Source organism: Neolamprologus brichardi, chromosome 12, assembly GCF_056152115.1.
Source record: "Neolamprologus brichardi isolate AB-2024 chromosome 12, ASM5615211v1, whole genome shotgun sequence".
NCBI lineage: Eukaryota > Metazoa > Chordata > Actinopteri > Cichliformes > Cichlidae > Neolamprologus > Neolamprologus brichardi.
Genome location: NC_142115.1, coordinates 15,516,137 through 15,530,683, shown reverse-complemented (window position 1 = coordinate 15,530,683; position 14,547 = coordinate 15,516,137). Strand labels below are relative to the sequence as shown.

At 39.3% G+C, this 14,547-nt stretch overlaps 3 protein-coding genes across 7 annotated transcripts; 1 reads left to right on the top strand and 2 right to left on the bottom strand.

Annotated features, from left to right (window-relative positions):
- Nucleotides 1-651: 651 nt before the first annotated feature.
- nfu1 (NFU1 iron-sulfur cluster scaffold homolog (S. cerevisiae)) lies at nucleotides 652-5,425 on the bottom strand. The gene is made up of 8 exons (XM_006784022.3): nucleotides 5,317-5,425; nucleotides 2,910-3,010; nucleotides 2,556-2,691; nucleotides 1,785-1,851; nucleotides 1,574-1,691; nucleotides 1,399-1,462; nucleotides 1,125-1,299; nucleotides 652-999 (listed from the first exon to the last, which is right to left on the bottom strand). The coding sequence occupies exons 1-8, from the start codon at nucleotides 5,373-5,375 to the stop codon at nucleotides 967-969; spliced, it is 753 nt and encodes a 250-aa protein (XP_006784085.1). The 5' UTR covers nucleotides 5,376-5,425; the 3' UTR covers nucleotides 652-966.
- Nucleotides 5,426-5,431: 6 nt separating this feature from the next.
- On the top strand, nucleotides 5,432-9,313 carry c12h9orf78 (chromosome 12 C9orf78 homolog). Its single transcript, XM_006784023.3, has 9 exons — nucleotides 5,432-5,616; nucleotides 5,780-5,839; nucleotides 5,950-6,001; nucleotides 6,157-6,227; nucleotides 6,309-6,386; nucleotides 6,565-6,762; nucleotides 6,934-7,070; nucleotides 7,152-7,256; nucleotides 8,829-9,313. Exons 1-9 carry the CDS (start codon nucleotides 5,540-5,542, stop codon nucleotides 8,924-8,926), a joined length of 876 nt encoding a protein of 291 aa, XP_006784086.2. The 5' UTR covers nucleotides 5,432-5,539; the 3' UTR covers nucleotides 8,927-9,313.
- On the bottom strand, nucleotides 9,225-13,354 carry med22 (mediator complex subunit 22). Of its 5 annotated transcripts, none has more exons than XM_006784020.3 (5): nucleotides 13,300-13,354; nucleotides 12,872-13,025; nucleotides 12,118-12,198; nucleotides 11,466-11,674; nucleotides 9,225-9,994 (listed from the first exon to the last, which is right to left on the bottom strand). In XM_006784020.3, the coding sequence occupies exons 2-5, from the start codon at nucleotides 12,992-12,994 to the stop codon at nucleotides 9,802-9,804; spliced, it is 606 nt and encodes a 201-aa protein (XP_006784083.2). In that variant the 5' UTR covers nucleotides 12,995-13,025; nucleotides 13,300-13,354; the 3' UTR covers nucleotides 9,225-9,801. The 5 variants fall into 5 exon arrangements, with proteins under 5 accessions (XP_006784083.2, XP_035760939.2, XP_006784082.2 ...); XM_035905046.2 differs by having other exon boundaries at nucleotides 13,253-13,345; XM_006784019.3 differs by having other exon boundaries at nucleotides 13,194-13,336.
- Between the last annotated feature and the right edge of the window lie 1,193 nt (nucleotides 13,355-14,547).

Here is a 14,547-nt window from a genome sequence, read left to right as displayed (position 1 = left end):
TGCGCCTACAGACGTACGCATTTCTGACGTGGCATCAGGATGCGATTCGCAGCCGGAACATCCTGCAGATCCTGCTGCTGCTAGAGTCAACATCGGCCCACAATGGAAGGCCTGTGCTTTCTACTGGCCGTGGAAGGAAAATATTGCTAAAAAGGCCCAAAAGCCTACGTATGCTCTGGCGATTTTAGAATTACTGAGGTACAACGTCCCTCAGTAGAAATCCACCAATGCTTTTTAACATTTTTATATGCAAAATTGCCTTTTATGGTTTTTGGTCTTACATAGTTTAAATGGTCCATATAATTTTAGTGAAAAATACCCACTTTCTATTTTTCCTTCTTTTGGTCGCTCTGTTCATGTGTCACTACCCTGGATCTGACCTTATTGGTAGTATCCTCTTATGCCGCACCAACCCTCTGCACATCCTCTAAAGTCCTCTTCTTGCCTGGCAGCTACATCTTCAACAACCTTTGTCCAGTATATCAACCATCCGTCCTCTTGTGTTTCAACTGCTCAACTCGAGCTGTCCCCCTGACGTACTCATTTCTAGTCCTGTCCATATTGGTCATTGTCAATGGAAATCTGAGCATCTTCAACTAGGCCACTAGTTGGAACACTTATGTACAACAAAGCAGACAAATGGTCACAAAATATTATAACAAACTTTATTTATACACATACGGTATACAGATTTTAAACCTAAAAGGCTGCTTTTCTTGCTTGACAGATGTGGAGTGATAAATTATTCCAGTCAGCTGTTCCTGTGACTGGGCTATTCTTGTTAAATACTGTCACTGTACAAAAAAAACAAACAGCTGGGAAACAACACATACGAGATTACATCTGAATTGATAATGGTGATTGTTTCTTTCACACAGCTGTGCTATCAAACACATTTTATTGCAACTATTGCTTGCATTAAAGTCGGTAGCTGGTAGAGACAGGAATGTGTATGATTTCAGTGGTTCAGACTTGAGCAGCCTCCTCCTCCTCCTTCACCTGGAAGACACGCATAAAAGCTCTTTACAGCTCAAGTGTTGAACATGAAATATAAATCAAGATGTCAGGATTAACATCTTAAAAATTCCTGAGTCCTAAAATCAAATGAGAGAAAGACAACAAACCTGTTCCACCGATTCAACCTCAGGTACATAAAACTGTAGCATGTTTTGGATGCCACTCTTCAAAGTCACAATTGAACTGGGGCAACTGGTGCAAGAGCCCTGCAGCTTCAGTTTAACAATGCCATCTTCAAATCCGCGGTATATAACATCTCCTCCGTCCTCTTGCACAGTTGGCCTGACGGAGTGAGAACATTGACTTGTATTAGGCAAAAAACCCAAAAAGCATAGGAAGCAACAGGCCCTGAGGCCATAGTGCACCTTCATGAGTAGTTACCTTATTCGAGTCTCTAGTAGTTCTTTAATCATAGCAACTACCTCGTCGTCGTCATCTGACGGTGCTGAAAGGAGAGGCAGAGATTGTTGTTCCTCAGCATTCAAAGCAGCTTGTTATTTCTGTCTAAGTCGATGTTTTGATAATGGGTAGGCCACAGCTGTTTGAAAAACCATACCTGTATCTGGGCTTGGCTGGCTGTCCTCGTTTACAACAGGAAGCCCGGAGGTAAAAAAGTCCATAATGGTAGCAAACACATCAGGCTTAATTACCTTCCATTCCAAATTTGGGTCAGCCTAAACAAAGAAGGATGAGAAACCAACCTATTCTTAGTTGAGGTATGCCAAGCTGTGCCAGTGCCAATTCTTACAAACTGGGCATGAGTTTACCTTTGTGATGGTAATAAAGTCAGGGCCCAGGAACACACTCTTGACTCCATCGATCCTAAAAAGCTGCCTGAAGACAATCACTGAGGTTTTATTACGCCACACTTAAAGATTCATCTTACACTTAATACAGAAGATTGTGCAATGTTTGTAACAAATAAATACACACATATCGACATGCAAATTGTGTGCAGGTATCAGTCACATTTATTAACATAATATTTTAATGGGAAATAGAATTAGAAAATAATATTTCTGTTCAAAATTGTTGCACCACAGTGTCATAAAGATCAAGTAGAGGTAAAAGCTTTACACTGAGGATCTGAATCAGCAGCGTGCTGGGCTGTGAGAAGAGAGGTCTACTGTTTCTGTGCTTAGCAGAGGTTACACCTTTTTTCACATTGTCCCTCTGACATGCTCATTCTGATCCTGTCCATCCTGATCACTCTAAATAAAAAATTTAGCATCTTCAACTGTGTCATCTCTATTTTTTTGTTTGTTTGTTTTTTGTCAGGGTCACTGTCTCCAAATTATACATCATAGCAGGTCTCACTACTATCTAGTAAAATGTCTCATTCACTCTTGCTGCTTTTCTTCTGTCACAAATCACCCCTGACACTCATCTCCATCCACTCCACCCAGTCAGTTATTCACCTGTCGTGTGCACTGTCCAGCGCACTGACCGCATGTATTAAAACTCATCTACCTACATCTGCTATGCTAAGATGACTGTTTGACATTAGGCATTTCTCTCAGACCAGTAATCTCACATACCTGGCTAGAGGTGAGCAGTGTGCCTCACGAGGGCCCGCAAAATTCATAGTTCCCGTTTCAAGAACTGTCCGGCCAGGCAGGAACTTCATGCTGTTTGGATTTGGTGTGTCCTGCGTCTGCACAAACATGGTCCTTCCTGGGAAGAGAAAAAAAACAAAGAAGAAGAATGCAACATAAATCACCTTTTTTCATTAGACGGTGTCCTTATTTTGTGCAGCAACTCTTTACTTTATTGAACTGCAAGGCTAATGTCACGTGTCCTGCTCAAACAGCAGCTGCATCTATTGGGTTCAAGACAATCACTCCAGTATTAACACATTCAATGTTACACATGTGATTATTATGAATACAAACCAGGAACAATCCAGATGGGGTTTGAGGGCCATCTGTTTGAAACTCCTGTGGTATGTGAAGGCAAGTGTAATCCAGTGCTCTGAAACCCACTGACAGCAAGACTGAAAAATGCAGCAGATTAAGAAATTTAATACAATGCAGCTCACACTGATAAATGAATGGTGTTAGAAATCAAAATGTCAAGCATCCGTGCCAGCCTACTTCATCTAATGCCTTCCTCTCTGGAGCGGTGAAGTAATGATTTCAAAACATGAAGGTGTGGTGAGATTAATCCACTAAAATGATTTGGTGCACAGTGTTTGTACAACTAATAATTTGTAGCAGGAGTATTACAAATTGTTGCATAAGGCAACATGTAAAACAACCAAAGGGGTCATGCAGAGCTTAAAATGTTACACTGTGCAATCAGTATTTGTCTTACTTTAGCCAAGGAGAAAGATCTGTCTGTATCCAAACTGTCTGTATAATTTCACTGATAACTAAAAATGTATTTTTTTATAAGACCTTTGAATTACAAAATAGAAAACACAGACATACACTGTACAATTACAGGCAAAAATGGCACTGTATATGATATGTAAGGAAAGTGGACAACAGCAGAAATCTGTCTGTTACTTTTATTTGGTGTTAGATTTGCCTGAACCTGCTGATCTGCTGGGATTTTCCCAAACAACCATCTTCAGTGTTTAAAGAAAATTGTCATAAAGAGAGAAAATATCTGGTGAACAATGGTTCTCTCCGCTAAAGCACATTGTTAAGGTCAGAGGTCAAATGAGAATGAACTTGATACAAATTCAAACGCAAATAACAACTTATTACAACAGAAGAGCTTATCCAAATGCAAGACACATTGAAGCTTGAAACAGATGGGCTACAGCAGCAGAAGACCACACTGTGTGGCACTCCTGTCTGCTAAGAACAATAAACAGGATACTATTTACACAGGTTTAACCAAAAACTGGAAAATGGAGCACTGCAAAATCAATGCCTGGTCTCGTGAATTTCAATTTCTTTTTTTTTTTTTAAACAATTTCTTTTTATTAAAATTTTTTCTTTAATACATATAAACAAAAAGAAAAGAAAAAGATTACAGTTGATCTGTACATTCGGGATGAATTTCAATTTCTGCTGCGATGTTTGGACAGTACGGTCAGATTTGTCATGGCTCCATCCTGCCTTGTATCAATGGTTTAGGCTTCAGGTAGTGTAGCAATCATGCAGATTTTTTTCTTAGTATACTTTGAGCCCCTTATTTCCATCTGAGGATAAATTGGGAATACGTGGAATGACATGCCGCTCACCATGTACATCCCTTTGTGAAATTGGTTATAATGGCTTGCTTCTTTAACCCTTTATTTACAAGTGCTCTTTAAATGACAGTAACTATTTCCGTTTTTGTTAAAGACATAATTCAAATGGTTCCAGAAGAAGGAGAAAACAGGCTTCATGGGATACTTAATTTATCATGGTAGCACAGGAAATTCACAAGGCAAAAAACAAACAAACAAACAAAAAGGCCTAAATTTTACCAAGTGAACTTCACATTGCCTTACCTCCTCAACCATTTTGGTCACGTCATGAAGAATTGAGGCAGTTCTTAAGGCAAAGGGGGTCCAACCCAGTACTAGAAAGACGTTTGTAATGACGTGTCTGAGTGTATAAGACCGTAGAAACACCAGCAGAAACAGAGTAATTGTGAGACATTGTCTCTTATGGAAAGTTATTTTAGTTTTGCCTTTTGTAATTAATTGTTATTTATATTTTGTTTTGATGTTTTAATCCAGTTTAGTTTGAGTTAGTTTACAGAGTGAGTGCAGATTGTTGTTGTTTTTTTTTTTTATCACTTATTGAATTAAGGGCATATGTCGGAGGCAAGATTTAGTAAAATCAGTGCAGTTATAAACTTCTTAGGTGTAAATAAATATATCTATGAAAGCCTGATAAGGCAGTTTAAATGTGTTTTTAAACCAAGCTAAGCGATACTAAAACCCGTTATATTTTTTGTTAACTATAATAACTTATAGATATGAACTGTCGAGAGTAACGGTATCCCTGTGTACAACTCAGGATAATCCAGAAAAAGCAGATTAGAATCGGTCTAAAGTTTTAGCACTTATGAAACAAAAACAAAAAACTTTTTTTTAAGTTTGCAAAGGTTTGTTGTGGTTGATACTGACGACTTTAAAGTGTTAATAAGCGGCTGTATGGTGGAGACGTTTAAAGCAGTAAAACATCCCCACACCTCCCTGCGCTGTAGCTGACTGTCTGCGTCACTGCGCCTTTTAGCCAGCGTGCTACCGTTAGCCTGCCTGACCCTGATGCTTAACATACCGACACATTCATGCACACATGAAATAAAGCAAAAACAGAAAACAATGCAGATATAGATAAATACAAAACAACTTACAGACGAGAAAGTCTTGCGGAATTACCCAACAATCTGCCGACCTGCCTGTAAGTCGCCATGTTTGTTATGGTTATCTAAACACAACGGAAGTGGCGCGGTAAATAAGGGGACGTGACGCACTATTATTGTACATTTGTTCGTCCCCCCTCTTATCCTAGCAGCAGCTACACTCAAGTCCAGCTTCTAGAAAACTCTGAAATAATTTTGTGTTGTATCTAAAAAAATGCCGTGTGGCAAAAATTTTAGAAGGAGAAGGGACTCGTCTGATGTGGAGGAGGATGAGACCACCGAAGAAGTCAGGTAGAGCCATCCGTTTAACCACAGGAATAAAAAAAAAAAAGCCGTTTAGAGTAATGCTATGTATGCTAATGCTAATCGCTAAACGCAGATAGTTTGTTGTCGCATTTCATGTAAGCTGCCCAGGTAATGTGTTTGCAATCGTTTGTGTTTCATGGATGTTTAGACATAAGGTAGAAGAGGCTAAAGAGCTACAGAGTCTGCGCAAACGACAGACCGGAATCAGGTAACGTGAATAAATCAAACCACGAACACGTTTCATCCAGTTACTTTACATTCTGTGTTTTGAGCAGTTAAATACCGAATCACAGTTTTTTTTATATTTCTTTTATTTAGTGTGACCGCCTTGTTGGTTGGAGAAAAACTTCCACCAGAGGCTGAAATTGAGGTAGGTAGTCAGTTTTGTAATATATATATATATATATATATATATATATATATATATATATATATATATATAAAATTGTAATATAGCTTCATTAACCAAGGTGTTTTGTTTTTTGAACTTATGTCTATTAAAATTATTTTGATTATTCCTCACAGAATGACCCATTTAAACTGAAGACTGGGGGAATTGTTGACATGAAGAAAGTGAAAGACAGGAATAGAGACATGTAAGTGAGTTTTCAACTATTTTTAGCATAATTGCTCTACGCTGTGCATTGATATGTCATCATTTCATGTTATGTATTCAGGACAGAAGATGAGACAGACCTCAACCTGGGGACGTCTTTTTCAGCCGAGACAAACAGAAGAGACGAGGATGCGGATATGTATGTGTGCTTTTTTTTTTGTTGTTGTCCCAATGTCTGATTCTTTTCCCTCCACTTTAGTTAGATATAGCACAGATTAATTAGAAGAGACATTTCAAATCCCCAGCATTTAGGACACAATTCGAGATACCCTCACACTTGTTTACAACATGGTTTTATCATAAATTTATCCTCACAGGATGAAATATATTGAGACGGAACTAAAAAAGAAGAAGGGCCTGGTGGAGGCTGAGGAGCATAAAGTTAAAGTGAAGAATCCAGAGGACCACCTGTACGAGCTGCCCGAGAACATCCGAGTCAATTCTGCCAAGAAGACAGAGGAGATGTTGTCTAATCAGATGCTGAGTGGCATCCCTGAAGTTGATCTTGGCATTGAGTATGTACCGAGAATATTCTAGTAATCATCTACACTTATTTTAGACTCAGCAAGAGGAGTCTTTTGACTAAAACTGCATTTTTGCATGAGATATGGCACGAACGAATGCTGCTTTTTACTTGTAGCTTGTAGCTTTACTAATGCAACTTGTGTATGTAATTTCTTTCCTAGTGCAAAGATAAAGAACATTATCCAGACAGAGGAGGCAAAAGCAAAGCTTTTGGCAGAACAAAGAAACAAGAAAAAAGACCACGGCACATCATTTGTACCCACGAACATCGCTGTTAACTATGTCCAACACAATCGATGTAAGTAATCTGAAGAGAGCGAGATATTCCAAAACCTAAATTAAAGCGGATTATGCTGATCAAGATGACTTTTTCTTTCAGTCTATCATGAGGATGCAAATGCACCGCAGAGACACCACAGACACAAAGAAGAACCCAAAGCAAGACCGCTGCGTGTGGGCGACACAGAGAAACCAGGTCCAGAGGGTAAGAGACTACAGATACGCTCACTGCTCAGTACACAGAAATAGTTCTGTAACAGTTGGATAAACAAAAGAAAATGGGTGGGTGGAATCACCCCGGCGAGCGGGCAGTATGGACACTCGGCTTTGTGACTTTGAGATCAAGGTCAGAAGTCAAGTTTTCTGAAAATTATCTTAGCAATTTGGAAATTTTATCATCTCATAATTAGAGATGGACCGATCCGATATTACGTATCGGTCCGATACTGACCTAAATTACTGGATCAGATATCGGAGAAAAATAAAAAATGTAATCTGATCCAAAGTATCACAAAATCACCTCACAAAACGCGCTACTTGGCGTAACCCAAGCTCGGTGCGTCGGAGCAGTATGTGTCATGTGATAGAGCGGCTATTGTCTGCGAGACCTGTCGGGGGCCAGGTTGGGCATTAACAAGGAAAGGGGGGCGCAAAGAAATATTTTTCTTTATTATGTCATTTAAAAACTTTGAATAAATAATTATCTGAATCTTACAACAAAAGTGGTCACCTGATTAAATGTATAGAAATCCATTATTGTATATAGTAACTAATAAGTCTAATATATACCCTAGTAAGCTATAGTACTTTTTCCTTTGGGAAGGTACCATCTGTGCAGTCTGCAATTCTGTTGAAGAAAGATGTTGAATCTATTTAACTATTGTAGAAAAATAATTGATTATTGTGCATTTGTTTTACACTTGCATTAAATTAAAGTTGATTACATTGATTAAGGGCGGGAGTGGTTCCCTAATATTTTTGCTGGGAGTTGGCAACCCTATTAGTTAGGTAGGTAAGTACTCTTTAAAATACCAGAATAGGGAGGATGGTGTAGGTTTAAATTTATTAGATTGATCAGTGTTGCTGAACTATAAAATGTTTTGGGTGGAGTGCATTTTTTGTATACAGGTATAACAGAATAGCTTCAGTCTCTTTTTTAAAACTTGAGTATAAACTTATACAAAATGCAGCAAGATATTTATAAAAAACAGTTTTATTGATTACAAAATATGCTATATTGGATTCATATCGGTATCGGCAGATATCCAAATTTATGATATCGGAATCTGTATCAGACATTAAAAAGTGGTATCGTGCCATCTCTACTCATAATGATAATAATTTCACAGAATCAAGAGAAATCTCTGCACACGAAGGGAGAAGGCTGTGACCTTGAGACCCTCATGAAGCAGTAAATTAAAAACAGGCATGAATCTGTAGTGGGAATGACTGCATAGACTCAAACACTTCAAAAACATTGCCAACTCAAAATTTAATGAAGTCTAAGTTGAAGTGGAAAACTGTCCTGTGGGCCGGACCTTTCAGAATGTGAAACTCTTGTTTTAAGTCACTGTCACTTGTGCATTTCCAAAAATAATATTTCACAGTTTCAGGATTTTCTTCTTTTTATCCAAGCTAGATACAAACTGTATTACAATCATTGCATTTAATTTACTTTCAATGGCATCCCCCATTTGCTTGTGTGTCTGTGTGGGGATTTATTCTAAATCTTTTTGAAACCTTTAATCTGATTTCTAACTTATTTGTTCATCCACAGCTCCGTCACCACCAAACTACCGCAAACGTCCAAACAATGAGAAGGCTACAGATGACTACCACTATGAGAAGTTCAAGAAGATGAATCGACGATATTGATGTGGATATATATAAAAACATTTTTAACTCAAGATTGGACCATAAATCATTTGAGGATCCCAAACGGCTTTTGATGGCATAGCTCTAACATCAGGGCCACACCGTGTAATTATTGTATATAGCTCCTGCTATTTGTCTGTATACAGTACAGTTGTTAATGTCTCAGATGATTTTGCTCAGGATTGTCTTACGTTTAAAAGACAGGAATACGTGAAGGATGCAGATTCTGGTCTTAAACTGGTCAGGTTTTTTTTTTTTTTTTTTTTTTTAAATCAGTGACTTTTCCCTTTTTAAGTGTCCACTGTTAAATGTTTAGCTGTAGATTTGTGTTTAAAGATTTCAGAAAAATAAATAAAAAAAGAACCAAAAATATTGTAATATTTGATTTAATCTGATGTGCAGTTAAATTAAACAGACAAAAGTAAACCAATGCCATTCTTAAAAAAAAAAAAATACATTTAATGCAAAGTCTAACACAGGAATATAAAAAAGTACTTGAGTTTCAAAGGTGAGTTTTAAGTTGTTTTCATTTTCTTTTAGTTTTACTGAACGTGATTCAAGTCTAGACTTTTTACAGTGAAGTTCTTTATCAAATATATCTTCTAGTTTGTAACTAGGCTTGATGCAGATCTTGGAAAGCAGCAGTTGCACTTAAGAGCCTACCACTCAACACAAGCATTTTAGGTGGTTTAATACAACAGTCTCTTGTTTTTGTGATGTGTTAATCCAAAAGAAACCATTCATTGCTAAGTTTAAGTCCAGTTTTAAAGTCCTTGATACAAAAAAGTAGCAAGTCAAACAACGATTCACAAGCTATAACTGAAACAAACTGATCCAAACTGGGCAAAAGCAAACCGACAGGTCTGCTTTCCTCCTCACGGTTTCTCTACGGAGGCGGTCCCGTGTCCGTTAAGGTGGTGCTGGGGGTTGGTCTCCTGAGATGGAGGCCCGTCCATGTCCTCGCGCTCCCCGTGCGTAGAACTGTTGCTGCTGTTCGCGGAGGCCCAACTGTCTCGACGGCGGTAGGCCTCGCACAGAGGCAGGTCAGTGCTGTCCCACTGACTGTAGCTTTGCAGAGCAGAAACCAGCAGGAGGCAAAGAATCAGTGCAGCACAGAAAGAGAGGAGCAGACGAGAGCAGCAGGTCAGAAACAAGCACAACCAACTCTGAGAGTAGCACGTGAAAGCACATTTGATAGAAGCACAGAGGTTATGCAGAAGCACCAGAAACAACTTACACATAAAACAGCAATTTATTCATGTGTTACTATTTAGAGGGATGACTGTTGATTAAGCTCAGCAGAAGGGTGAGAACAAGTGCTGATGGATCAGAAAAGCAGAGCAAGTGCACCGAGCATGGTAGACCCCAATTTGGCATGATGCAAACAGAGCTCAGTGACACTTAACACTTGATCACAGAAAACAAGACAAACTACTTCAACATTTTGTCTCTACTTTATTTCTTAATCATCCTGGGTCTCTTGGAACAGCGGGCAAAAACTGGTAAACATGTACAACTGCACCGTGCGACTGTGGCTGACACTGATGTTAAGGTTACACCTTTTAGATTTTAGGGACGGAATGAAAAACATCTATTGTGGAAACTCTAAATAAATACCAGCAAACGTGTGTGTTTAACTGCACAGTCCATCCTTAAAATGTAACACAAAAGGCCATCACAACTTTATTTGATTTAAATACTACATATAAATAATCTTAAAATGATTAAAATGATACTTTTACACACAGAAAAAAATATCTATAAATCTATATATACGTGTTCTTTGTAGTACGCAGCAAATTTCAACAATTCATCCATGGATACAACAGCAAATCAAGTGCTTTAAATGATAGATTTTTAATAAACTTTGTTCATTCTTTTCATTTTTTCTATTACTATAAATGAACAAGGAGTTCTCAATACTAAGATTTATAAATTCTGAATCTCTCCTGTGTACCAGATAATGTTGGGTAAACATCTCTCTAGGCCAGCGGACCCTGCAGACTAGTTCCTAGGCAGTGACTAGTTGCTCTGCTGTGATTGGGTAGTTTTTAAATCAGACTGGTGATAACCAATCGCCTACTAATCACAAGGGACAATGAAAATATGAACAAGATCTTTTCCTAGAGCTTCATCAGTCACCTATCCATGAAACAACCAATCACAGCAGACTATAGTGTCTCTTCTAGTTGATTTGATCTAGCACCAACCATTAGAAGTAAAATCATTAAATCTGTTGTTTTTGGTTCCAAAGTGCTGATATTTAAGGGCATGACCTCCCTCTAATCATCTCTTATAATGATTTCTTTTAAAAAGGTCAAGGCACGCACTAAATAGTAACAATGTAAAGGCGCTTGTGGTGAGATGAGGTTCATTACAAAGACCTATAACAATTTTGATGAAAAGCTCAGTTTAGACACTGTCACAAGCCCTTCCCAGGGCTCAGTGTAAATGGTGAAATGTGAAACAGCGGTACCGGGAATGGGACGACAGAGGCGCAATGGGATGAGGGATGGGGCAAGTATGAGCCTATTTATACCTGGAGGAGTAATATTCTTCCTCTAGCTCATACAGGTCGATGGCAATCTCGTCACGGAGTGACATGAGCTTCTTGTCGCACTCTTCCTGTAGCGAGCGGAGCTGCTGGTTCTGCAGGCTGATGGCGTCATTCACGGAGGGAAAGTCGTTCAGAATTAGGAACTGCTTCAGGTCAGAGACCAGCTTCATGAGGGACTCGCCAGCACGTACCTGGCACAGAAACATAGAAGAGGGGAAGCAGGTTTGGAAATGATCATAGCGATGACTTGTTAAAATTTCAATTTCTGCACAGAAAAGATTTTTCGCTAAGTGTAGAAACCGATTCATTCACAGGGCTGTAATGCGTCTGTCAGTTACATACAAACTACAACATTTCAATACAAAGGATACTGCAACAGTAAAGTGCAGCCCCAGATCTGACTCTTCGACAGAAAGCTAAAAGAACAGAACTAGTGCACGCATCAACATGTTTACAGTAATATGATAAATTACATGGATAATATGTTAACCTTTCAATCAAAGGAGTCTTTCTTGGAACCAGATGTAACCAGCTTTGGATTTTTTCTTCCCCACAGGTAACAGAAATAAATAACAATAAAGCCCTGAATATGTTGTATATGAGTGTGTTGTCAGGCGTTTTCTGCAGTACTTACAATGTTGGCTGCTCTGACATGCATCTCATAATGGTCCTGCTCTGCCTGAGTAGGTCGGGATACCTGTGTCTCATCCTCAATCTGGACAAAGAGATAAGTGGTAGAATATTATACTCGTCATAATGGCGTGTTGTATTTGGTCCACTTAATCAATGTAAACCAATTTGAAACCAATAAGTGACATTTAAACAACACTAAGCTGGAACTAAGGGACATAAAGTGTGGAAAGAAAAAATATTCTCCACACCATTACACCACCAGCACCAGGATGGATCCATGCTTTCATGTTGTTTACACCAACTTCTGACCCTACCATCCAAATGTCATGGCAGAAATCGAGAGTCCGACCAGCAAATGTTGGTTGCAAATGTTGTCTGTTGTCCAGTTTTGGTGAATATGTACAAACTGTAGCCTCAGTTTCCTGCTCTTAGCTGACAGCAGTTCCGTCCAGTGCGACTTTCTGCTGCTGTAGCTGTAGCTCTTCTGCATACCTCGACTGTAGGGACTGGTTATTTTAATTACCAGTGCCTTCCTATTAGCCTAAAATATTCTGGCCATTCTTCAAGCATTAACACTGCACCTTCACACAGAGAACTGGCGCTCGTTGGTGCTCGCTTTGAACTTCAGCAGGTTGTCTTTGCCACATTATGATGTTCAAATGCGAGTAACAAGGCACGAAATGAGTTGTGAGCAGCTCTGATTGTAGTAAAAACACGAAAATACACAAAGAGTGAGGTGACAGTATGTCTGTTACCTTTGCTGTCTTGATTATTTCTGTGAAGTTGTCCATAATGGAGCGGATGTCATCTTTGAGCCTCTTGTTGTAGTTTTGCAGTAGAGTCTCTTTGCTCTGAGGAAGCACTCTCTGAGTAGTCATCGTGCCCGGGTAAACACACACCTCAGGTCACCTGTGTACACCGAAATAACACACGCGGCGCCTTTAGGCGATGAAGTTTACAATAAAACAAAAAAGGCTAAACACATCATCAACGAGCACGCAAGTAGCTAGCACCGAAAGGCGCGTGCTTTCAAAACAAAAGCGAAGTCTCGCTCTCAAACAGTTTTCACATCTGTACCTGTATACGAATACACTTTAGTACGGATCATTGAATTACTGTTACATACCGCTTCTTACCACATATTCTACAATCACTTTTGTTTTCATATAAAACAAACTACTACGTTAGCGCCTCCTCCTCCTCTTGAAGTTTGTGTGCTCACATCCGGTATCTCCCTGTAACACCGCACTCTACCGGTGCCTCCGGCAATTGCATTTTTTTTTGCAATTTTTGCAATTTTTTTTTTTTACAGATTTACAGTTTAAAATTCCCAATGAAATAAGGTAACAGCAATGTATTTAAGTTAAATATATAAATAACCAAAACAAAAAGTATTTTTAAAAATTCATGAATGCATAAAGTCAACATGTTGTGTAAGAATGTGATTGGAGTTTAAATAGAAATGAAATGAAATTTAAGACAGCGTGCAATCCCCAAATTGGACATTTCTGTAGATGACCAAGGTATTTCTTAGATATAATAACGTATTTATTTCTTTTACCAACAATCAGTCCACTAACCGATGAAAAGAAATCTATTTTGCACACTAAGCATTGGAGGACCTACATTTAAGAAGAATGTCAAAGGAGCTTGCAAAGAAAAGCGTCTGGACTTCTTTAAGTTACTTGAAGACGTTTCACCTCTCATCCGAGAGGCTTCTTCAGTTCTAAGGTCAAATGGTGGAGAGTCCCAGATATAACCCTAGTGGGAGTGTCCCCCCACAGAGGGACAAAAGGACCCCCTGATGATCCTCTAATCGCCTGAGCCAAGGTGTGGAACTGGGTGTGGGTCCCAATCAGCCAGAGTTTCGGGTGAGTTCATTGTGAAACCTGGCCCCACCTTATCATGCGAATTCCTGAGGTCAGATGGCCCAGGGTGTGAGTGGGCGTTAAGGCGTCTGGGAAGGGATCTCAAAACTGGATTATAGATGGCAGAGAGTTGGTGTCGTAAACCACCGCCTCTGTTCAAAGATGGTCGCTCACAGTGGACATAGATGGCTTCTTTCACTCCTCTTTCAAACCATCTGTCCTCTCTGTCCAAAATGTGAACATTGGCATCCTCGAAAGAGTGTCCTTTATCCTTAAGATGCAGATGGACCGCTGAGTCTTGTCCTGTGGAGGTGGCTCTTCTGTGTTGTGCCATGCGCTTGTGAAGTGGCTGTTTGGTCTCTCCAATGTAGAGGTCTGGGCATTCCTCGCTGCACTGTATGGCATACACCACATTGTTAAGTCTGTGTTTTGGCGTTTTGTCTTTCGGGTGAACCAGTTTTTGTCTGAGTGTGTTGCTGGGTCTGAAGTATACCGGGATGTCATGCTTGGAGAAAACCCTCCTGAGTTTCTCTGATACACCGGCTACATAGGGGATGACAATG

Bases quoted from the DNA above. Each gene is read 5' to 3' on its own strand.
- nfu1 (XM_006784022.3), bottom strand. From the start codon at position 5,375: ATGGCGACTTACAGGCAGGTCGGCAGATTGTTGGGTAATTCCGCAAGA. The intron at 2,692-2,909 runs GTTTGTATTCAT...TTCTCTTCCCAG, and splicing joins CCCCATCTGGATTGTTCCTG to GAAGGACCATGTTTGTGCAG. The intron at 1,852-2,555 runs GTATGTGAGATT...GATTGTCTTCAG, and splicing joins CACTGCTCACCTCTAGCCAG to GCAGCTTTTTAGGATCGATG.
- med22 (XM_006784020.3), bottom strand. From the start codon at position 12,994: ATGACTACTCAGAGAGTGCTTCCTCAGAGCAAAGAGACTCTACTGCAA. The intron at 12,199-12,871 runs GTAACAGACATA...CTCTTTGTCCAG, and splicing joins AAATAATCAAGACAGCAAAG to ATTGAGGATGAGACACAGGT. The intron at 9,995-11,465 runs GTATAAATAGGC...TGCTCTGCAAAG, and splicing joins GAAGAATATTACTCCTCCAG to CTACAGTCAGTGGGACAGCA.
- c12h9orf78 (XM_006784023.3), top strand. From the start codon at position 5,540: ATGCCGTGTGGCAAAAATTTTAGAAGGAGAAGGGACTCGTCTGATGTG. The intron at 6,002-6,156 runs GTAGGTAGTCAG...TATTCCTCACAG, and splicing joins CACCAGAGGCTGAAATTGAG to AATGACCCATTTAAACTGAA. The intron at 6,763-6,933 runs GTATGTACCGAG...TTTCTTTCCTAG, and splicing joins GAAGTTGATCTTGGCATTGA to TGCAAAGATAAAGAACATTA.